The sequence below is a fragment of the Lytechinus pictus genome, chromosome 7, assembly GCF_037042905.1.
Source record: "Lytechinus pictus isolate F3 Inbred chromosome 7, Lp3.0, whole genome shotgun sequence".
NCBI lineage: Eukaryota > Metazoa > Echinodermata > Echinoidea > Temnopleuroida > Toxopneustidae > Lytechinus > Lytechinus pictus.
Genome location: NC_087251.1, coordinates 11,369,831 through 11,395,225, shown reverse-complemented (window position 1 = coordinate 11,395,225; position 25,395 = coordinate 11,369,831). Strand labels below are relative to the sequence as shown.

The following is a 25,395-nucleotide window of genomic DNA, read 5'->3' as shown; positions in this document are numbered from 1 at the left end:
CTTCTACGATCATTAATAACGAAATTAACACCCGTTAAAGTTTGCAGCACGTGTACGCGCGAGCTCTTACTATAGGCCATATATGGGCAAAAACATGCCTATTAAAAATTCACTGTAGTTCTTTAAATAGTCCGTTGACCCCCAATTTTTTTTCATATATCAATAGAGTATGAGTTGTAGATTTGATTCCATGTCACCATTATCCCTCAATTCGATCATGACATCATCAAAATGGCGTCGGAAGTTAAAATATCAATTTTCCTTGTTATGACGTCATAACAATTATGCAAATTAGGCTCTAACTCCGTGAATATTGGTCAATTTTCGCCCATTTTTCGATATGTTGTAGCTTAAGTCTTACTCTTTCTGAATTATTGCCTTTAATTTTCATTTTAATAAACGGATCATCCTCAAAAATTGCAAATAATAAAGACATGTCATTTTTCCTCATTTTGCATGTAATCTCTATGGGACATGACTTTTTCTCAAAACTAGATTCGACATTCCTCTATTTCGTGAGCCATATCTCCATTTCTTCTTGTCAGTTTTTCCTGAGCTTTTAGTATGTTGTAGCTGAGATTCTAAGCTTTCGAAAATGTCGACCTATTTTTTCGATCAGATGCCGGGATCATGCCCGTATTTCACTTGCAAAATTGGATTGGATATTCTCGTATTTTCCTTACGTGTAAAGTCTATGGGAAATATTTTAGCTCAATTCTTTCTTCTTTATTAGGTGGTCTGTCAACGACAGATCACCTATTGATTTCGCCAGAATTTTCTTTCTTTATTCTTTATTAGGTGGTCTGTCAACGACAGATCACCTCTTGATTTCGCTAGAATTTTCTTTCTTTATTTATTATTCTTTATTTATTCTTTATTTATTTTTATTTCTTCCGTACACTTTTTTGTACACACGTTCACTCGAAATCGACATGGTCAATTTCCTTGAAATTTCTGTCAGTCATCAAGCCCTATGATTTCAAGTAAAATCAACTTTTTCAAGGTCATCAGGTCATGATGACGTCATCCAGGCGCCATTTTGTAAAATCACATTGTCGATCATATCTCCATTATCAATTATCAAAAATCAATCAAATTAACATCACATCAACTTCAGGTCAAGGGTCAACAGGTCATGTCATCAAAGGTCACCTGGAGGTCACGACGCGCGCGTACGCGCTCGTCAAATTTTTAAAATGCTCAAAATCACTTTCTGACCAAAGTAAAGTACGTTTCAGGTCATTTTAAGCATTTCAAAAATTTGCGCACGCACAGGTATGCGCGCGCGTTTCCGCGCGTAACGCCTTCAACGCAACACAGAAACGCCGTTTTTTTTATATCATTGCATTGATAATATAATTCTGAGCAATTTGATACCTTGATCAACCTTCTACGACCATTAATAACGAAATTAACACCCGTTAAAGTTTGCAGCACGTGTGCGCGCGAGCTCTTACTATAGGCCATATATGGGCAAAAACATGCCTATTAAAAATTCACTGTAGCTCTTTAAATAGTCCGTTGACCCCCAATTTTTTTTCATATATCGATAGAGTATGAGTTGTAGATTTGATTTCATGTCACCATTGTCCCTCAATTTGATCATGACGTCATCAAAATTGCGCCTAAACTGAAAATTTCATTTTTTCAAAAATGACGTCATCAAATTTATGCAAATTTGATCATAACTCCGTGAATATTGATCATTTTTCGCCCAGATTTCGATGTGTTGTAGTTTAGAATGTAATATTTCTTGTCAGTTACATGAATCCTCATTTTGAAAAACGCATCATGGTGTAAAATTGCAATGAAAAGAGGCATGTCATTTTTCCTCATTTTACGTGTAATCTCTATGGGACAGGACTTTTTCTCAAAACTAGATTCTACATTCCTCTATTTCGTGAGCTATATCTCCATTTTTTCTTGTTAGTTATCCCTGAGCTTTTGGTATGATGTAGCTGAGATTCTAAGCTTTCGGAAGTGTGCCCTCCTTTTTTCAAGGTCATTAGGTCATCGTGACGTCATCCAGGCGCCATTTTGTAAAAATCAGGTCATTATCATATCTCGATAACGAGTCATCAAAAATCAACTATATTTGGTATACATCAACTTCAGGTCAACGGTCATCTAAAAATTTCATCAAATTCCGCGCGCGCACCTCGACGCGCACGTACGCGCGCATTAAAATTTTAAAATGCTCAAATTCGTTCCAAATTAATTTTCCATACGTTTCAGGCCATTTTAAGCATTTTGCAAAAAAACGGAACATAGAATCGCCAAATTTTTTTTTTCTTTTTTTTTTCTTTTTAATACCTCGTACATGATCCTTTATGATAATGAAAAGGTATGAAAGTTAAAATTTAGCAAGATTAAACAGATTATAATTACTTTTTTCATATCACATGTATTTTCATATATCAAAGAGACCCTTTTCACAGTGCTTTATCATCTCCCGTCTTTCACAAGTATTCCATCCATAATGAACATTCCGTTGTCATCATGAAGATCATATTGATCTGCTTGAACATGGTAATAGTGATCATGATGGCGAGAATAAGGACAGACCACCTAATTCGTCCGCATGACGAATTAAAATCTAGTTTCTCTTTAATCTTGAAACATTAATCATTTACAAGCAAAGAAGGAAAGAAAGTGAAAGCATACATATTTTACCTCACATATTCTTGGTATAAGGCCTGGTCCATCCTGGTGGGGAAAAATAAGAACACAAATGAAACACTTCATTGATCCATTGACTGCTTACAAGTACATGCAAGAAGAATGTTTCAACTAAAACTGGAAAGCATATATTAAGAGCCAGTATGAAAGTACTGTGTACATGAGAATCTATGCTGCTGCACTAAAAATAAAGACCCATTTATAATCATGTACAGCTGAACACTAATTATTGTTTTTCTCTGATTAAAAAATCATGTGCATTAAAACTAGATTTTTTTTTCTGGATGATTTAAATCTATATATTTACTGCTAAGTTGGGGAAAGTCTCTAAGGCACGTAAGAGGATTCCCCGGGGAGGGGGGGGTACTCGACCCAAAAAGTGGTAGGTATGTGCCGCGGGCGAGACAAAAAACGGGGGCCTTGGAGCGGGCTTATTGTAAAAAGGAGGGATCCTCGGAACGGGCTTCGGAACTAAACATGTTTGTGAAAACGGGGGTCCTTGGAACGGTTCGCCTGCGTGTGAGTGCCTATGCATCCCTATGGAACGGGCATGCAGAGCTCTAGTCCGGTTCCATGGGCGCCGAGTGCGCTCCGTGGTGCGCTCGCGCAGAGGCTATGGTCGGACAGCGCTCTGCGGCAGCTTTACACCAAAATTGCAGCTCATTGTCGCAGATCAATGCGGCCGGAACGGTGTAACGAAATACATGTATATGCGAAGCTTTGGAGCGGATTTCTTTCTTCTATTATCTCAATAAGACAAAAAATGCTATGCCTTGGAACGGAAATTTGAGTGTAAAAATGGGGGTCCCCTCCGCGGCACATACCCACTATGCACTATATACTGAGTGCCCCCCCCCCCCCGGGAGGATTCATTAACAATTGTAAAATGCTTTTTTTGAAACCTTGATAGTTAGTCAAAACAGGGCTCAAGGTGAAGGATTTGTTTCCTTTCAAAGGAAATAACTCAACATGTAAATAAAAATAACTTTTTGATGCACAGATACATCAAAATAACATAACATTAAACATGCACCAGTTCTATTTTTCATTGATCCACTCGACCATTAATCTAGCTACTCTGATTTCAAATGAAATATGATAAAAAATGGCATACTGTATCTCTACACAATCAAATAATCTTTTTCTTTATTTATTGTTCTTTTTTCTTTTCTTCCAATTATTATCTCCTCTCTTTTCCCTTTTCATTACAAGAATAACTTCCTCTTCTTCCTCCTTACCCCCTCCCCATGAAGTGCCATCCTGATGTCCCGATGTACACAAGGGATGTTGTTTTGCCTAATGAACTCAATTTACCCGGTGACTCACACACAACGGTCAATCCAACATCCAGTTGCACTCTTACAATCTTTCATATCTGGGCGGCAAATTTAATGAGGATGGTACAGCAATTTGCTGATACCATTAATCTTAATAGTATCATATTAGGATGAGGGAGTATTTTGAAATTCTTCAGTCGGGTAATCCAGTGCTGGAGTTAGATATGACGTAATGTACTTGTATCCCAAATTATTATGAAGAATAGTGACAAGAAATATTTCTTTCAATAGGTCCTATCACCATTTCATGTTTTCTTTTTTATTTCCATATCAAAAATTGTTTCTTTGCTTTTGTATGATATTCTTCATTTCATCTTTTGGAGTGAGTATATAAAAAAAAATTGCAGACAAGCAGCTATCATATGATATTTTGACTAGAAAATAGTAGCTTCCCCCCAAAAAATGCTCATCTTCTCTCTCTCTCTCCAATTTATTTATCATCTTATCAAAATTATCAAATTCATCACTATTATCTTTAAAATGTCAACAACAAACAACAGAAACTGAGAGGTCCCGGTTCCCAGTCTGCACACAGCTATGTATAAATATAGAAACCTGGATTTTGCAAGAAGCCTGGATTGCTCATTAAAGGACAAGTCCACCCCAACAAAAAGTTGATTTGAATAAAAAGAGAAAAATCCAACGAGCATAACACTGAAAATTTCATCAAAATCGGATGTAAAATAAGAAAGTTATGACATTTTAAAGTTTTGCTTCATTTCACAAAACAGTTATATGCACATCTCGGTCGGTATGCAAATGAGGGAACTGATGACATCACTCACTCACTATTTCTTTTGTATTTTATTATATGAAATATGAAATATTTTGATTTTCTCGTCATTGTCATATGAAATGAAGTTTCATTCCTCCCTGAACACGTGGAATTCCATTATTTTAACATTTTGTGCTTCAGGCAAGGAGGTCCTAATCATCAAATTTGTAAAAATTGAAATATTGTATAATTCAAACAATAAAAAACAAAAGAAATAGTGAGTGAGTGACATCATCGACTCTCTCATTTGGATGCAACTGGCTCGTTCATATAACTATTTTGTTAAAAATAAGCGAAACTTTGAAATGTCATAACTTTCTTATTTTACATCCGATTTTGATGAAATTTTCAGCATTATGCTTGTCTGATTTTTCTAAATTTATTTAAATCAACATTTTTCTGAGGTGGACTTGACCTTTAATCAATACAGCTGTAGAATAGGCCAATTTTTAAAGCATATTTGCATTGGCAAGAATCACACATTAGTTGATATTTTTGATCTGCTTGATTTCTGGGATTGCTGTTTGAGGAAACCATATGGTGGTCTTCTGCCATTTTTAGACATATGAGTCATAACAATGAAAAATCGCATACAGTTGATAAATATGATTTTTCTTTTAATGCATGGTGTTGGGAATGGATATGTCTGAGAGTAGATAGGGTTTGGGCTTTAAGTCCTCCACAGTACAAATATATTTAAAAAAATTATAAGCAATGATATTGCACCACATATCCAGAAATAATCTATTATAAGGTGCACTATAATAATAAAAACCATTCCACATAATAATTTGGAGCAATTGTAATCAAAAATATTTTTGATGAACTAACATTAGCATCTAAAAATATTTTTCTGACACAGATAATCTCTGACTATTTACAACTCAAGAAAGACATAAGTTTCTGTATAGAAGAATTTTTCAGACATAAATATGAGCATGAATCAGCAAGATGTTCACTATTAGGGTGAATAAAATATCAAAAAGATATTCTTTGCCACTCATCTACATGTACTGGGTACACACACTATCCAACATATATGCTCTACTTTTATTACTTTTTTGCATTTTTTTTTTAAACTAGGCCTACATAAAATGAAGGAGGAAAATCTACCAACCAGACCTTTGTAATTCTTAAGTTTTATCTTTAAAAAATACAAATTTTCATTCATATCACACTGGCCTTAACCGTCAAAGGAATGAAAAGACCTGTCCCATTTCATAAAACTTGTTATAATCATATTTAGATACTGTAACACATTTAAGATAAATAGCTACTAAAATGTTGGCATCTATTTTTAAAGGAAGTACACCCAGACGAAAAGTTTGAACTTTGTTGTAAAAACAGCAGAACAAATGATAAAAAAATATTGTTGAAGATTTGAGGAAATCCATTTATGATTAAGAAAGTTATTAGAATTTGAAGTTTTTTTAATTTGTGACGTCACATACCTAGCAGCTGCCCAATATGTTACATAATATAAAATGCATAATTTTTTATTTTTTAATGGTTTGTGATGACTATTTTGTTTCCATTTAGGAGCGGGTGTGAAGTGATCTACTGATATACTGAAGGTACAATAAAAACCTTAAAAATTTTCTGACAAAATGACATTTCATCAATTATTTACCATAGGATGTGTATGAAAGCTGCTTGCATATGACGTCACAATTCAAATACCGGTAATTAAAATTCTAACATATTTTGTATTCTTTGATGGATTTCCTCAAACCTTTGCCAATATTTTAATTATTTTTTCTGCTATTTTTGCAGTAAACTTTTTGTCAGGATAAACTTCCCCTTTACATACAATAGAAATAACAAAACAAGTTTCAAATAGTTTCATCTTTAAGCATAACCTACCCGAGCAATGATGATGTAATTTCTCTAAACCTGTGATGATTTAACCTAATTACTCACATTTATATGTAATTTTGTCGATATTAACAAGATAAACGACCATTAATTGGAGAGTCACCCCTCTAGTTCACAACAAGAAGCTTAATTAGACGTAATGTACTAAGCCCAAATAGGTCGCCTACTTCAAGTAATTGCAAATTGCTAGGCATGTACCAGCTATTAAGTTTGTTGAGGGAGAGGGTCACTATAAACTGATGAGTCACATAGCCATGGGAATTGCTTATGTGATGAATTATTCTTTTTATTTTACCCCCTGAATTGTTCTAACTTGACAAGAAGCCAATTCACAGAGGGCTTCTGAACCCAAACTGAACTGTTGAGGGGGAGTTATATCAAGCAAAGACCGTATTCCTATTTGATTCAGGTTCCTGCATGTATTGTGAACATAAATAGATGTAACTAACTGGTAGTAGATGTATGTTACTTATTATCATGATCAATTAGAATTGATCAAAAAGCTAAAAGCATTTAATAATAAAGCTACTAGTCAGAGACTTCCAGTGACAACTGTTATAAAGCTACTAAAAAGTTTGCATCTGATGGATTTAGAGCCATATGTCAGCAAAAATTACATTTCATGAAATGCTCCCCTGAGTTTCTGAAAATCACCTATAGAATGATCTTTTCTTTCATGAAAATGTGATCTAATATTTAATAACAAATTTCTCTTTCATATTTGTTGGATCACAGCATGGGTATTAAACAGATTGAGACTGTACAAGTAGAGTACCAAAGTCAACATCAACAGACTTTATTATTGTCCCCATACTAATCTAATTTTAGTCGAGTTTTACATTTTTTATGTAGCACTGGTTTTCGGCAGGTTAAGGCTTCAACAGAATCTTGAGTGAGACAAATGTTGTCATGTCCCATCTTATTGTGTGTTGCGTTGCATGGTCTTAAGTGAATTAGTATCATTGTAAGAAAAGTCACTCACAAAGTTAAGTATATCTATAAACTAAACATAGTAACTAGTTTCCCCCAATTTAAATACCTACCGGTTCTCCCATCATTGTAAATGATTTTCCCGATCCTGTTTGTCCATAGGCAAATATACAGGCATTGTAACCCTCAAAGGCAGAGTCTAAGACATCAGAACCAAGATCAGAATACACCTAAGACAAAAGTGATTAATAGGACAAGGTAATTACATTTATTAATAACAATCAAATAACAATAATCAAATGAACATTAAACAAAATTACTATATAGAATTGGAATTGGTGACTAAAAATTAAAATGAATTGGCTTTCTGGCATAATTGTTTACCTTTTCCATGGTACATGTATAACAATGTGGACTATATCATAACTATTTTATTTGATTTCTCTTTTTTATTTCTTTATTTGCTGATGAAAATTTGAAGTGTGATAGTTTATTAAATTGATGAGGATATGATTCTCACTAGGATGTCAAGCATGGAAGGGTGCTAAGTCAGCACCATCATCAGAAATCAAATTTGAAACTTCTCATTTTTATTATCAATAATAAAGCAAAAACAAAACAAAATAAGCTCACACAAAAGATTGACTGATATTTAATATTTCAATTAAAATTATTTTCTGTCACAAGAGCATCTTGACACTTTCTTGTAATAGTACACAATTAAAACTATTAGTAAATTAACCTCTATACCATTTGAGAAATTGTCTTTCATGCCAAATGTTTAATTTCAATGTCTATATGTAGATGTCTGGTGAGAATCCTACACAAGTCTAGTGGTTTAAAGTGCATTTATTATATTTTGCAAAAATGAAAACTGATATTCTATCACTTTCCTGTGTGCACACTGTGTAGTAGAAGTGTATTGAGGATACTTGATGTTCATGTTATTCTGACAAAAGTAATATTCAATTACTAATAGTATATCAAAGTTAAAGATAATTATCTTATTATCCTTTATTTTTTCTGCATCATCTTTTTTTATATTTAAGATAAATGAGCACTTTAATAGTCAAAATAATGTACACAATGCATTCAGACAATTCAATTTATTTCACTGTACATAATTACGCAATATTATAACACAGAAAATTCCATTTATCAAATTCTTCACCAATATCTCTTCAATATGATTCATACTCATCGCATCAAATAAAGACAATGGCTCAGAGTGAGTGGGTTGGGAAATCACGCTTGAGAGAAAAAAACAATTCTGTGCTAAGTGTTGCATGACTTAGCATGTATCATGTGACTGTTTTTATGTTGAATACAGTAGCCTTGAATAGGCCAAGAACCCAATGCATCCAGAACTGTTGCATATTTTAAAAGCTGATAGCATCTCTGAATACGAGTTTTAATTAAGGATTAGTACATGTAAATATAACAGTGTACTGCAAGCTTGATGGGTAGGTTTCTATGAAAACTTGGAGGGAATGGTAATGAGGCAAGTAACAAAATAATTCTAAAAGCTTTTCATTTTTATTGCAAATATTCACAATCAAGTTTGGTATCAATTATTGTTTGGATGATGTGGCTATTTATTCAGTCAAATTTGTAATATTGAATATTCTCTTTCCCTGTCTATCTATCCATTTATCTCAAGGTAAAGGCTAAGCTGTATAGGCCCTATGTTAGATATTTATTTATTTATTTATTTCGTTTTATTTATACAGGGTAGCCCCATCAGTAGTCATGTACTGTTTTCAAGGGGGCCCTGTAAACAAATATTTACAATATATAACCGACAAGCAAATTACATAAGGAAAAAACAAACATAACATGCAAAATAATCAAAAGTGAATACATGGAAAAAAGATGATGGTACATGAGTACAATGTAGGGAAGTAACGTTAATTCATCTAGATTTCAATCAGTATTACAATACAGTAAAAACACCCCCTCCCCCTTACATTTCAATTATTGAAATTCAGGTAAATCAATGTGATTGCTACTCAATGTGAATAGTATATACAAAAATTTACTTGTGGAACCGAACATAAGCAAATCATCAATTATTTTCTATGAAATTAACAGAGAAACTCATAATTATTTCATATGTAACAATCTTTAACATGTGTTGCATATAGTTAAGATAATACATACACTATTAAAAAGCCTATATCTCTGCTTCACATACTGATTTCTGCATGTTGCAGAGAGTGAAGGGGCTATTTCCTGGAAGAGCACCATTTCAATATTGAAAATGTAGTATTGTGCGAGAGATCCTACATGTACAGTGTAATTTTAATGATCTACAAAATCAATCATACCTGAAATACATACATGTACATCATAGTTTACCAGGAAATTGTAGAGCAGGAATATATTTTCTAACCAAATGAAAATAAAAACCCCTTTCGCATCGAGATAATGTTAACTCTAGGGATAAAAGGTCTTTTTTTACCACTTTACAGAATCTACCTGTTAAGATTTGGGCTGGCAAAAAGATTTTTACAATATTTAGGAAACCAAAAGTTCATACACAACAAGATTTGAACCGGTTGAAATTGTTTGTACCCTTACACATCAATGTCTAATAGGCCATCCCTGGATAGATCTTAAAAAACTCTTGCCTGGCCCAATTGGGCTGGCTAACACATTTGGACCCGCTGACATGCTATCAAGATTTGGCTTCCTAAAAGTAAAAAGATCTTTTGGTTAGCCACAATTATCTTAATGGGGACAGATTGTTAAAGAATTGGTGCTACAATCAGCATTGAAAGTATTGAGGAATTATTTTTCCTCTAGTCACACAATTGCTGCCATTTTATATGAATCTCTATAATATTTGGGATAAAATTCATTACCAGCCATCTCATCAGACCAAAACAAACATCCTAAACCCAAACAAAGTTCATAAAAGAAAATGTTAATCAGCCACTTTAAAATGGGGCTTTATCTGAAAATGAACAATTCAGCTTACTGATTGCACTGCTTGGGTATGTGTCAACATAACCAAGGCCACATTCTCAATCTCTTTGAATTACAAGCATAATTTACATTGAACACTGCAATAGCAAACACATTTTAGAATAACACACAGAGTATTGTTGTAAATGTCTATGTGGGCATGTATAAACAATGTATATTCCTGATCATCAGAAGACCTGCATACAATGCGCATTTTAATATAACTATAAAAACTGTACATAGAGCAACATATTTGAATACAATCAATTTGCCTGAGCACTCCATATAAAGTCAATAAAATGGATGATTTTTATATTGGGTGTTGGTGTTGTGTTAAGAATTCATGAATATACTATAGATCAGGGTTCCTACCCTAGCTCTAAAATCAAATGTACATGGTTTTACAAAATTGTAACAATCACAATATTGAAGTCTAATCATCCAGTGATATCATAGCACCAGCCTCAAGTATGGTGCTGTGACCAGAGCAAAAGTCAGATAAACACAATTACGAGCTGTCAACACCAAACTTTGACAAGCTGTTTCAAGCTGCTAAGAGAGCATTTGTGTTTTATACATTATACTCTCAGAATTCTTTAAACTGTTTTTAGTTGGTTCAAATATGAACTAATAAACTGTTGGTTGAAAAAGATTGCACGCAAAATGAAATTGGGATTCTTTTTATAATCAATAATAGTTGGGTCATATTTTAACCAATTTAGGGTTAGTAATAAAAAAAATTCTGAGTGTATACATGCTATCAGATGAATATGATTTTAAATTCATGTTTCATATCTATATAAAGACTTATATATTCATGGCAACTTTGCTATTATTGAGGCAACTACCATGGAAACCTTGATTGTGATTGGCTGCTGAACTCTGTTATCATGGTAGCTGCCATAATGGTAAAGTTACAGTAGTTGCAAGTCCTTTGAAATGGGCCCCTGGTAATTAGCCTTGTGAAGGGAACTAGTGCAACAACTTGGATTTTGTACCCAGATCACTAGATTACAACATCATATGAGTACAGCCTCCCCTGAATCCAGTAACACAAAGATTAGCACATGGTTGAACATATAAATGCAATCAATTATAGATTTCAGAATTACACTTTCAAATGTATTTGCAATTTTAAATAGTGATAACATGTATACATGTACAGTATTTTATCATTTTCAAAAAGTTGTAATATAGGGTAAAAGTTTGTGTAATTATTGATTATTGGAAGAGTAAACACTGATTCATCTACATGTAGATACATTTATACATGTTAGTACCTCTGTAGGTATAAGGTTTTTATAATAAAGCCATTAAAATCTCTGAAAACTTACCCTCTCCTGAGAAGCAAAATGAGGATCTCCTTTCTTGACTGACCAGTAGGAATAATCATACGTGAAGGTCTTTATTCTTTCTCTTCCTGTAACCTTAGATTCACCTAATGTAGCTGGGATCTAAAAAACAAAACAAAGAAAGAATCATCTAATTATTTATACAATTGAGAAAACACAAATAATACAATGGTAAATTTGTGATGCACAAAGTTGCATGTAAAGAAAGAAACAAATAATAATGCAAGAGTTATCAGATAATGAAAAATATGTCAAGCTATTTTGAAATTTATCTGATATAACATCAAAAGGATGGAAAAGGGTGGAAATGTAGCTCTAATAGAATAACCTTTTTATAAATGTAATATCATGCAGCTATCATCATCATGTACAGTACAATGCATGATTTATATCATTCTAAGTTGACCCTGTAGGCGGTGCTGCACCATCCCGAGTTTGCTCAATCTCGAGATTTTAGCCCGATCGGCCCTCTTCGCGATTAATCTCGAGATTCAAGAAACCCCGTCTCCACCATCGCAAGAAGAGCGATTCCTGCTCGAGCGAAGCATTGATGTATTATGGTCTGACGCCGTGAATAAATAATCCCGAGTGCGTCTGCACCTACGAATTAGCGTGATAATTTGTAAAATAGCGCGCTATTTTGCAAATAATCCCAAGTTGACTTGGGATTGCAATCTCGAGATTAATCCTACGAACTAGCGCAATAATTGCGTCTCCATTGCAAATAATCTCGAGATTGTTCAGATCGGGATAATTTGCCGGATCAGAAATAGCGCGCTAATTTGAAAACTCGGGATGGTGCAGACGGCCCTTTTGATTGCAGTATTCATCCTATATAGGATTTGTATGAGGAGTCTTAGGACCATTTGGTTTCAGTAGGTAAAAGAAAAAAGGTGTAAATACTAGGATGATCAAGGTGGAGGGGGAGTACATTGGGGGTTCTGTATCATGTGCACATCAGGGGGGGGGGGGGGTGGAAGGGGAGGGCATACCTCGTAACATTTGTACCCTTTTTACACAGGATTTTCTTAACCCCGGACTATCGCTAACCCCGTACTATCCTTAACCCCGTACTATTTTTTTTCCTTTTCACACATGCCAAATTGTTATCGCTAACCCCGGATAAGGAATGCTTGCTTTTCACACACGAAACTCGCTAACCCCGGACTAGTGGTTTTTGTCGATCATTCGTAGTACAAGTACTTCACTCGTACCTTTTTACACACGCTAAAATTTCCTTAACCCCGTACTATATAGTACGGGGTTAAGCTTAGCCCACTTTCGTTTTACACTAGCGATCTTAACCCCGTACTATCGCTCTTAGCACCGCAATTGCTGGGATAACCCTGCTTTTTTGCAGGGCCAAATAATCCCGTACTAAAGGTGGGGTTAGCCCACTTTGCAAAAATGCTGTGTAAAAAGAAAGTGGGCTAAGCTTAACCCCGTACTATAGGTGGGGCTAAATTGCCATTTAGCCCCACCTATAGTACGGGGTTAAGGAAATTTTAGCCTGTGTAAAAAGGGTATTGGAAATGTACATGTGCAGCATGTAGAGAATAATGAGTGATGGCCCCTTTTGGTGGGGCTTATCAGTTTCAGTGGAAAAATTTATATTGATGACTGTTTTTTCTTCTTTTTTTTGGTCAAATCGAGCAAAGTTTTCAGGTTAAAATCCATCTCTGGATCTGCATCTATTTATGGAACATCATATAAAGCAACATCCACTGCCATCCAATAGGAGGTATCTGATGGATACAATCTTCTTTATCTGTTGTATCTTATGACACATTGTGGATCAATTGCTACAAAAGAAGAAATCCAGAATCTGGGGTGGTTTTTCAGCATGTAGATGTTTGCAACATGAGAGCCATCTGCACCAGCCTGAGTTTTCAAATAATCACACTATTTCTGATCCGGCAAATTATCCTGATCTGAGCTGAACAATCTCAAGATCATTTGTAATAGAGAAGCAATCATCGCGATAGTTTGCTGGATCAATCTCGAGAATGCAGTCCTATCAAAGGAAAAGTGAAAAATAAGCGAAACTTTAAAATGTCATAACTTTCTTATTTTACATCCGATTTTGATGAAATTTTCAGCACTATGCTCGATTGATTTTTCTCTATTTATTTAAGTCAGCATTTTCCTGGGCTGGACTTTACCTTTAAAGTCGACTTAGATTTATTTGCAAAATAGCATGCTATTTTACTAATTATCCCGCTTATGTGCAGACACACTCGAGATTTGATTCGGACCATAATGCAATTCACGTTTTACTTCGACCTTCGTCTTTTTTAATTTTTCAACCTTCATCTTATTAATTTACCGGTACGTACGCTAAGATTAGAACCATCATATTTACAAAGAATACATCACTAACTCGCTGAGCTGAGAGGATTGCATGGACGATTCAGTGAAGTGATGGGGAGTACAACCTCGGGAAGTTATTCTAAAGCGCGGGCTGTCGAAACTTTAAGATCAGAAAGTGCGCATGCTTGAAATATCGGGCCTGATGCCATCGCTCGAGCACAAACTACTCTTCTTGCACTAGTGGAGATGTGGTTTCTTGAATCTCAAGATTAATCGCGAAGAGGGCTGATCAGGATAGAATCTCAAGATTGAGCAAACTCGGGCTGGTGCAGCACCGCTTAAATATACTTTATACATATACTGAGAAGAGAAAGACAGAGAAGCATAATGTTTCGTTTAAAAAAACAGTGATACTGGAAAACACCAAGAAAAGCAAGGACATTCACAACAATCAAAAATACAGACTTCAGGAAAGCCCATATACACTTATGAGAAGATGAATAAACCCAAGATTTTTTTTCCATTACTGAAGTTTTCAATCTATAAAGACTATTAGAGACCCTTTGAAGAGCTTTTTTTAAAGGGGACTGTCAAATAGTCCACCTAATTAACACAGGCTTGTTGACCAATTAGTGGTAGCGAACATGTATCCTCCTCATGAATGAGAGGGGGTTCGATCCCTGGCTATTAAAGTCATGCAAGACTTTTTTTTAATGGGAATTTCCTGCAATTCCTGGCATATCATCAGGAGAATGATAACAATATTAACATGCACATATCAAGGTAAATTATATCACGGTCCACTGAAAGACGAGCTAATAATATATTTCTGAATATTTGGGGAGTCTTTTTGTTGTGATAAGGAAAGTAAGATCCTATAAACATAGTTTTGCCTTTGTCCAGTATTGGAATTGACTGTCTAAAAACAAACTGTAACAAATTGTTGTGGGTGCAATTTCATATGAAATTTGAAAGCATAAATGGACCTTTTGGAGTCCTATACCAAAATTAATGTTACAGTTTAAAAAGTTAACCCACTTCTTGATGAAGAGAACAGTTGTTTGGAGTTGAAATGTTAGTGGGAGTGTATATGGACTCAATACTAGTACCTCAGGGAAGTTATTGTGATTGCTATTACTTCCCTTTCACCAGACTCTAAACAGTTCATAACAAACAGGTTTTCCAGTAACCCAGACTCCAACAGTTTGTAACAAAACAGGCTTTCCAGTAAAAAACAGACAATGAAATATATTTACAATGTTTTTTCTTTAAAATGTAACATCGGATATACATGTACATGTATAGGGTCTACATAAAAAATATACACATCCTTTAATATTCTATTTCATTTCAATAAACATCTATCTAATTAAGATACATACATTTGCTAACTTTTCTTTTTTAAAAACACCCACATATTTTTAAACTACATGTACAGCCAGTACAGGTATTTCATATGTTTGGTTTGTACTTCACTTTTTTTGTCAACCATTGTTATGATAAATGTGACAATAAACTGTCTGATACCCCGCACAGACTGTAAAATTGTGGTGTTTTGGACTGAGGATATGCGCAGGGGCCAGTTAGACTGCTGTAATCTACACAACCAAAAGAAGAGCATCATCTATCTAAGGAACTATTAAAGGAAATGATTGTGGAGAGAAAGTAAGCACAAAAAGCTGCATCATTCGCAGTGTGGAGTTTGTTATTTCCTTGAGTCCTATCTGCAAAATAATTGCAAAATACCTGTTCTGCACCATTTGCAGATTTTTGTTTGTGTTTAACTGGCATATGATAGTGATCACAACTAATGTCTATTTCTGACAAGAATTTCCATGAGCTTACAATACTCTAAAAATGATGAGTGTCCCCCAGGAATTCTATCTTAAACAACATATACGGTCCTTTTCACGGTCAAGGGTGTAACTTTCAAAATTCAAGATCAAAATTTCAAAATGGACTTTCTTAAACATTTCTAATAAAAACAGGTCAATAAATGTCTAAATTCTTCATTTCTGTCTGTTCTGGAGCTTAATCTACTTGAGAAACCTCAAAAAAAATATGTGCAACTGTGAAAAATGAGAAAAATTGAATAAAATCAGCCTTTTGATTTCATTACCAAAATTACAAAAAAATTTCGTGGAAAACATTTTCATTTGCACTTTTTCATTCACAAATTAAATGTTCTTTGAGGTTTTTAAAAGTTTTGGAGTCAAAGTTTATTAGTTTTCTAAAAATTTCTATGAGTTTTTGAAATTTATCACAAATTTGGATTTTGACAACAAAGTGTTTAAAATTACATGTCTTCCAAGAGGAAGAGGAAAGCAAAAATTATTGTACATTTACTTCTCCATGAAGGTTAATTACTAACACAAATCCCATGGAAATCAGATACCAAATAAGAAAGTTGGAAATTTCTCCCAAGTGTGTTTCGGAGGCTTCAGTTAACAAAAATATGTGTTTCGGAGACTTCAGTCATGTTAGCACTATGAAAGTCCCTTATTTAAGTTGATTACTTTTACAAATCTATCTTTTTCAAATGGCATATCAGTATAAGACTGAATGTAAACAAAATCAAACAAACTAATGTCTCGTGAATGGGAAAATGTATTTCACGAATGTTAACTACTGCACAAAGACATCATATTTCAATGCCTTGGTGCCAAGATAGGTAATTGTTCAGCTTTAAAGGGAATATAGTAATAGAAGTACATCTCATACAGAAAAGAATATTCATGATGCATAAACAAAGTGATGAAATACTGAAACTTGTGTTTCAGTGGCTTTGCTAGGGTTCCCAGAGTGTTTTGGAGACTTCAATCATGTTAACATATTGCGTTTTCCATCATATAGCTAACAGCTTATTTCAATTTTAACACTTGTTTATTATTATGTTAAATCCAATTGTAAAAAAATCCAGAATTATATGTTTAAGAGAAATTCCAGTAGTTGCAGTAAACACTGATTTCATGAGAAAGTATGTAAAACAAGGCTTAATTGTCAGTATATCATCGAGGATCTAGATCTGGTACAGTTACATAAACTGAACTTTGTGAAATCTTGAAATCTACGCTAAAAATGTTCACGCTGAAGATCACCAACACAGATAGGCACACGTGGGACAGTGTATTATTATTGCTAAAATAAAGACCCGACGGAAGTGACCGAATCCGCGCTTATTTTGCTTATTTCTCAGCAATTACACAATTTCTTCTAGAATCCTTTGGCACATATTTTTTATTCATACAAACAGACACTTAGGTGGTCATTATATTAGATTCTGTAAAAAGTAATATTTAGATCATTACCAAAACTGGAATTTATCTTTAAGTTCAATGCAGAAAGTTGGTTGACAATTATTTTTTGTATGCCTTTAGGTAACAACAGTGTATGTTTCGGAGACTTCAATGATGTTAATAGTCCAACAGTTTCTGTAACATATACATGCATATTAAAGTAATATCCAATATTTTTACAATGAACATGTCCAGGAAATATTTTCTATATTTAAATTCTGCTTGTTAGGTAGATGTGCATTACCCAAAGTACCAAAGTAAAGTAAGTGCATCAAAGTCACACATTAAAAGGCAGTTTGGATTTGAATTGAATTGACACTAGAAATGTATGATTTTTTTAAAACAAATGCACACCTAGTTAATACCAATAGCATTTCCATTTATTTGAATGCAGGATAAAAGAGCATTGTCAATTAAATGCCTTGCTAACGGGCATAGGTGCCACGGCCGAGGATCAAACTCCAGACTTTCCAAGTACATGGATAGCAAGGCACCTTAGACCACTTGGCCGCGGCACCTCGACCATATTGTTGATATGACAATATAAAATTGAATATTTATTCCTTACTGTTTTATCAAATGGAAGTGTTAAGGAACATAGCCATGAGCAAACATGTACATGTATGTGTGATTAGTGAAATTTTCTATGCTAGGGACTTGAATTTATTAATACTGCACTTTCAAATTAGTGCTTAATAGCACTTTACTTTGCATCATTCAACAACAAGCTTTTAAAAAAAGTACATACAATACATGTAAGTTATGATTATAATTCAAAACAATTGTTGGTATTGGAATCACTTGTAGTGAATGGAGTTAGGGTAATTTTATTTATGGCACAAGTACTGTCTGCATACCAACCTAGAGCTTAAGCTCACAAAATTAATCAAATTATACTTGAAAGGTTTTATATCATGCTTTGCTTTCATCTTGATCTTTTTTCATGTTACCATATCTTTGGCACATGGTTTTCTTCCCACTTTTTTTTCTTAAAAAAGACAATCAAGACATACATTGTAAGCTGTACATTAAGTATTTATAAACAAATCATTTCAAATCATATTCTAAAAACTGAAATGAAAATCCTTCAAGGCAAACTGATACAACTCTCACAGATAGTAATTTTATTTGAGAAAGTTAATGGGATTAACATTGCTTTGATAGGTAATTTGTGACCAGCCATCCCGAATCCAACTACAGTGTATATGTTGCCAAAATGAATTATGAAATTTTTATTGAGTTTAAATTATTTCATCTCAAGCTTTTAAAAGGTATATAACATGTCAAAATTAATCCATTATAACCCACATACATGTTAGTCATTGATTGAATGCAGAAGAAACTTTTTAAATAGGGAAAAACAATGTTCAAAGTTTAGGGTCCATTCAAGCTTAAGATGCAGCGATCTCAGAGAAAAGTCCAAACAGTCCACAAACACTTCTGTCAAGACTATTTTATCTGATTTTCTATCTAAGTTTACTGCTTGAGATTTTGACTGTATATGAAGAAGAAAAATTACTCTTTCCAATTAGTTTTTTTTTCTATTTTTTTACAAAAACATAATATTCTGGCTATTTACAGAGAACCTTCCCTAGTGACTTATTGTAGGTTTGGGGTGGCTGGTCACAGTCTAACCAACCTGTATTTCAGAAGAAATCAATGTACAAAATGGATGATCACAATTCACAATCACTGATTGCGAACATGATAAGGCTGTGTCACTCTGCATTGCTCATACATTACTCAAAAAGTGTAATGCCAATTGTTATGTACTTATTACCAAGAGCTCATTGAAATAAATTGTAGTGACAGACTTTTATATTTTGAAAATACTTGAATTCACAATTCCATCAAAACAAATTGTGCAGAAAATATTGATAAAATAATGATAATGAAAAAAGCAAATGTACTATTATGGACTAAGTGCTTGGAGAATGAGAACCCGGTATTTGGTATTCATGCCTATCTTGAAGATACATATGCTATTAGATGTTGCTTAAAATATTTACATAAACTTCTCCATACCAATACATGTTCATCATGATCTAATCATTTGTGGTAATAACACTATTACTTCCTCAGAATCTATAAAAGGATGGTCTGTCCACCAATTTATGGTTTTTGGATGACAAACTTAAAACCTTAACTTATAATGGTATGACAAAGAGAATGAAGCCTCTGAAACATAGAACTTACATGTACATGTATTTACATGTACATATATACATACATGTCTCAGATACCTTGAAAATTTGAGAAAATGCAAAGATTTATTTAAATCTTTGTATATTAAAATGTTCCTAAATATTGTATTTGTGCGTATGTGTGTAAGTATGCATGTATCTACACACTGAGTAACCTGAATTTGATTGAGGATAACACACATTTACAAATGTAAAATTCAATCACAAATACAAGTTCTTTTGTATATCATTAAAAATTTGAAAATCTGATGAAGAAATACTAATTCCTGTAATTTTGTAGATCAAAACCAAACATGCTGTTGAAAAAATGCCTAATTTTTCTTATCCAGGACATTGGAATAACACAAAATATGGTGTTAACTCTTGTTTGAAGCCTCCGAAACAAGTGTTAACATAAGTTTAGGATGCCTGTCAATTTGGGAAAATGCAGAGCTTTATTTTGAGCCACTGTATATTACAATATTAATAAACATTACATGGTTTATATGTGTGACTTTTCTTTCTTTTAGTTGATATCTAATGTTTATATTCTGAGTTAGAAATAGGGAAATGCATGTTTTATGAGTGAAAAATCCCATCTCAAATACTTAGCTCAGGTATAACTTAAGAAATATTATTAATTATAAAATCAAATATGTTTCTGTTCTTAAGTAGATCAAAACCAACAACAACAAAATAAAATGTGAACACTCTCTTATCTATGAATTTAGAATAACAAAAAAAAACATGTGTTAACTTATGCTCGAAGCCTCCTAAACAGAATTTTTATGTTATCAGCGAATTCTGAAAAAAATTGAATTGATATTCATACAATTTCTACCTGAGGCCAGTCTATACAACATAACATATGATTATAATACAAATTTAACCTACAAATTTTGGACTGAAGTAACAAAAAAATAAAAACAAGTGATTTGACTGTTTCGGAGGCTTCAAGTGTTTCGGAGGCTTCAATTGTTAACGGAAAGTTAGTATCATCTCTTATTTTCAAACAGCAAGGAATATCTCTGCTATTTATTGACAGGTGAACTAGGTGTCCATATACTACATTGTGATGTATTGATTGGACAAGTTCCTTCGTTCATATTTATATGGGCAGTCTGTAAAGTTTGTTTCGGAGGCTTCAAAATAGTTAACGGAAAATTAACCTTGATCAGTTAGGCTTTGAAAAAATTGTAAAAAGAAGTGTGATCCAAGATATTTTGTTTTTATTTGGAAGTTTATACTTCAAATGTTGCATAAAGGTCCTAGGGAGCAGAATTTTATTTTTTGAAAACCAATGCTCGGAATACAAAGTTTGTTAGCTATTGTTAACGGAAAATGAAGCCTCCGAAACAACAAATTGGACCACCCCGTTCTCAGAAATAAAGAAGCAGTCACACTAAAAACCTATCTGGTATTTTTCATTGAACATCTAACTTCACATTCTGCATAACAAAAGTAATCATCAACATTCCAGAAATAAGAAAGGGCATTCCAAAAAAAGTCTATGTATTTTATGTACACAAAAAAGGTGCAACTTAGGGTACTTATGTGCCTGCCAAAATTAAACGAAGTAATGAGTGAAGATGTCTATGCTACCCGAGGTAGCACTCATTGAGGTTACTCATATGCCAAAGCATCTTTAAATTATTTGGCTTTATGAGACTGCTACAGATAAAAACATTGAAATTTCAGAGTTACACCATATATTGTGAAAATGACCATACAGTAGGTCTACATAACAAATTTAAAGAAAAAAAACAAGTGGAGACTCTGGCAGTCATTCAATATAGCCACAGTAATGACTATACTGTAGAATAATTATTCACATAAAATACTATATTCATTGACCCTACAGTGTAAATGACATTTGACCTTGATCATGTGACCCCGAAGACTTACTGCAAAATGATCAGTGATACTTGATTACCCTTATGTCCACGTTTCATGAACAAGATCCATAAATTTTCAAGGTTATGATGGCAATTCAACAAATACCCCTACACAGCCAAAGTTCATTGACCTCGGTCATGTGACCTGAAAATCACTCAGGATATCACTGATACTTGATGTCTGATGCAGGCGAGACAAAAAATAACAAAAAATTCCTTTAAATGGATGGAAAATGGAGAGGTAGAATAGTTGACTATTCCCTTTAAAGACCCCATACCCTAAAGAGATATGATTATGGGATGAGGTAAGGCAATTATACGCCTGCTGATGATGATAGTAATTAAGTTACAGAGTAACGAGACTTGCATTGTTTTATTCATGCCCAGATACATGTAGGTTAGTACTTGTATGTGTTGGAGGCTCATCTTTAATTGAGCATATTTTAAATTTCATTAGAAACATTAATGATACTTGAAACTCATGGAATTGAGAAAATCCCAGGATATTTTTGGACATAAAGGGGTCAGGAAATGGTATAATACATTACTATCAGTGTATTAATACCAATATACAAGTATAATTCCCTTGTTAAACTTGAAATTACTGTTCACTCCCACCAAAGAGATGAAAAAAAAAACATAAAAATAAATCTTTACTGTGGTTTTATACCTCAATGATTATGACGCCTCTATACTACTTATTACCTGTATTAAACAAGCAGTCAACAAAAAAATCCTGGAAATCAGGCATCTACATGTACATGTACACACTATTGAAATATGTCAAATATATTTTGCTGTCAAGAGATAAATTAGAGTTAGAATTCAAGCCATACAGTATATGGGTCAACCAATAATTCTTCTGACTACATACCAAAGGGGTGGTTCTGGTTGACGGATCCATTATAGTCCTACTGCTGTCTAAATCATATAATACTCTGCATAAGTATTCATACTATTGAATCTGATAGCAAATTTACAGGGATTTTTTAGTTGATTTGCAAAGGTTTACTACAACTTAATTTATACTATGGGGGCACCTCAATCTTTTTTCCATCATTATACACAGGTCAGGGGAGGGGCACTCATAATATGATCCCACATGTTCCATAAATAAACATCAATTCCCCCTCCCAGTGTTGTTGAAAGTGCCCTCCCTTTGGAAATGATTTTTTTTTTAGGGGGGGGGGTCTTTGATGGCAAATTGTTTGGCAAGCAATTGCATCCTTTTTCGTAGCTTGATATATATATTTTTTTCGAGAGAGAAGGGAGGGGTTTTTAAACCTAAATGATATTTCAATGTCCCCTCTTCTGAGAAATTCTGAATCTGTCCCTGACAGCAGCAGACCTGTAATGTGAGTTTAACATAGGCGGATCCAGGGGGGGCCCGAGGGGCCAGGGCCCCCCCTATTGAAAAAATGAAAAAAAGGGGGAAAGAAAAAAAAAGAAGGGGGAAGAAAGGAGGAAAAAGAAGAGGAAGATAATAAGAGGAGGGAGACAAGTGAATAAAATAAGGTCAGGGGAAGTCTTGGAAAATGATTTTTTTTAATATCTCATGTCACTATTACCGTGTTTACACTTAATCGGCAATTGGTTCTGAACCAAATGCCGATGCAGAATCGGCATTTGGATTGCGTTTACACGTTGTTACAGCTCGCGGTTCAGAACCGCGAGCCGATGCAAAAACCTGAAATTATACGCATACCTACAATATACGTCATAATAAAGACAACTCTGGATCAGTGCGCTTACAATTACGTCACAATGGTAAAGTAATTGAAATGCGCACAAATTGCCGGTGCAGAATCGACTTTCTGTTTACACGTAGTAAAAAAGCCCATTCTGCATCGGCTCGCGGTTCAGAACCTACTACTTTGGTGGTGCAAATTGCCGGTTCTGAACAGCGAGCCGATTCAAGTTGCTCGCGTTTACACGCTATGAAAAAGCCGATGCTGAATCGGCTCGCGGTTCAGAACCGCGAGCCGATTCAAATGCCGATTAAGTGTAAACACGGTACATATTATATTTTCGCGCGCTTCACGCTCGCATTTCATGTTCGATGAGATACACATCTTGCTCAATAGGCTGATATGTAGCTTAAAATATCAAGGTTTGAAGTCAATATACAAGGCATATTTCAGCTCAGAGATCGAGTTTTCAACATTTTGTTTGATTTACAAATGGATTTTTTAATTGTTCTGTAAAATGTCTGTTATATATTGTGAATATCATTTGCAGCTTTTTCCACTGTGCGCTCGTATTATTTGATTTGCCAAGTAGGCCTACATATTGTCTTTGTTTATTCCATAAGATTCTTTATGTATTAATTCTATAACAAACTAGTTAAAATCCCCCTTTTATATACAGTTTATCAAAAATTTCGTATCGCGATTTGCGCTCGCATCAATTTTTACACATATATCAACTCATGAATCCTATTCATGATTAAAGTGCTTAAAATATCCAATTTTCAGGCCTCAATGTCTACAAATTTCACTCACTCATTAGGCTTATTACGTTACTAAATATAATAAAATTTTCATGAATTCCTAATGACTAAATTGTCCCTTTTTCAGAAAGAAATATCGACAAGTTTCATATCGCACTTAGGAAGAATAGGAAGATAGTCATTATTTTCACATGATGACAAAATGTCCTTATGCATACAATGTCCAGTCCTAGGTCAAAATAATCTTAAAATATCAGCTCGCGCTACGCACTCGCATCATTTATTAAGTACTATCCATATCCATCTAACAATTCCCATGATTCTCCTACACAGTGCTTAAGATAGTGCTTAAATTCACCCTTTTCATACCGGATAAAATATTTTTCGCTCACGATTCGCGGTCGCATTATTGATTTTCATGATAAAAAATGAAATGTATTCAGAATGCCCAGATTCTAACTATAAAACATGCGCACACATGTTTATTGAAATACGCAGCTTGATCTTTATTCAAAGCATGCTAAAATTATCCGGTTTCAGATCAGAACATCAAAAAATTTCTGCTCGCACTTTGCGCTCACATTATTAATGTATGAAGATACCAAATTACCCATCCTTTTCCATGATCTACAAAACATGAATAGGGTGTACATTTTTAGGTCTGAAATATTTTTTTTCCGCTCGCGCTCTGCGCTCGCATCAATTGTTTGGTTATTAACCAATATCGTTAATGATTACACAAAAAGAATGCTTAGAATGTCAATATTTAGGTCGGAATGTCAAAAATTTTCAGCTCGCGCTTCGCGCTCGCATTATTCAATAGTTGAAATATGCATCGTCTTAATGGCTAACTGCAAAACGTCCTTTCGATCAAGCCAGAACCAAAAATTTTCAGCTCGCGCTTTGCGCTCACATTATTTAATACACATGTATTTGAAATATGCATCGTCTTAATGGCTAACTGCAAAACGTCCTTTCTATCAAGCCAGAACCAATATCAAAAATTTCTGCTCGCACTTCGCGCTCACAATAATATCTAGTTTCATACGCATCTTGTTCAGTTTACAAACATTGCCCAGAATGTTCAATTTTCAGAACAAAATACATGAAACTCCCAAAATGTTTAGCTCGCACTATTTAAATAGGGCTTATAAGATTATTACACTTTTATGTTGCTTTATACGAATAAAGCTAAGAAATTACTGTTTATAGGACATGGGCGTTTTGCCCCCCCCCCCCCCAATTTTTTACGACCACAAAAAAAAAGAGAAAAGGATAGGGATAAGGGTGAAATATAGGCCTATTTTTCCAAGTGTTGTGTAAAAATCTATCACAAACTTTGATTTT

General features: G+C 34.1%; 1 protein-coding gene across 1 annotated transcript in view; it reads right to left on the bottom strand.

Annotated features, from left to right (window-relative positions):
• Positions 1-22,503, bottom strand: part of LOC129265524 (kinesin-like protein KIF16B) — a 41,979-nt gene extending 19,476 nt beyond the window's left edge. Inside the window, exons 1-4 of the mRNA XM_064101361.1 lie at positions 22,474-22,503; positions 11,898-12,017; positions 7,710-7,826; positions 2,674-2,706 (exon numbers count right to left, since the gene is read on the bottom strand). Of these exons, the coding sequence (XP_063957431.1) occupies positions 2,674-2,706; positions 7,710-7,826; positions 11,898-12,017; positions 22,474-22,503 (300 nt within the window). The remainder of the gene's footprint in view (positions 1-2,673; positions 2,707-7,709; positions 7,827-11,897; positions 12,018-22,473) is intronic.
• Positions 22,504-25,395: the final 2,892 nt, after the last annotated feature.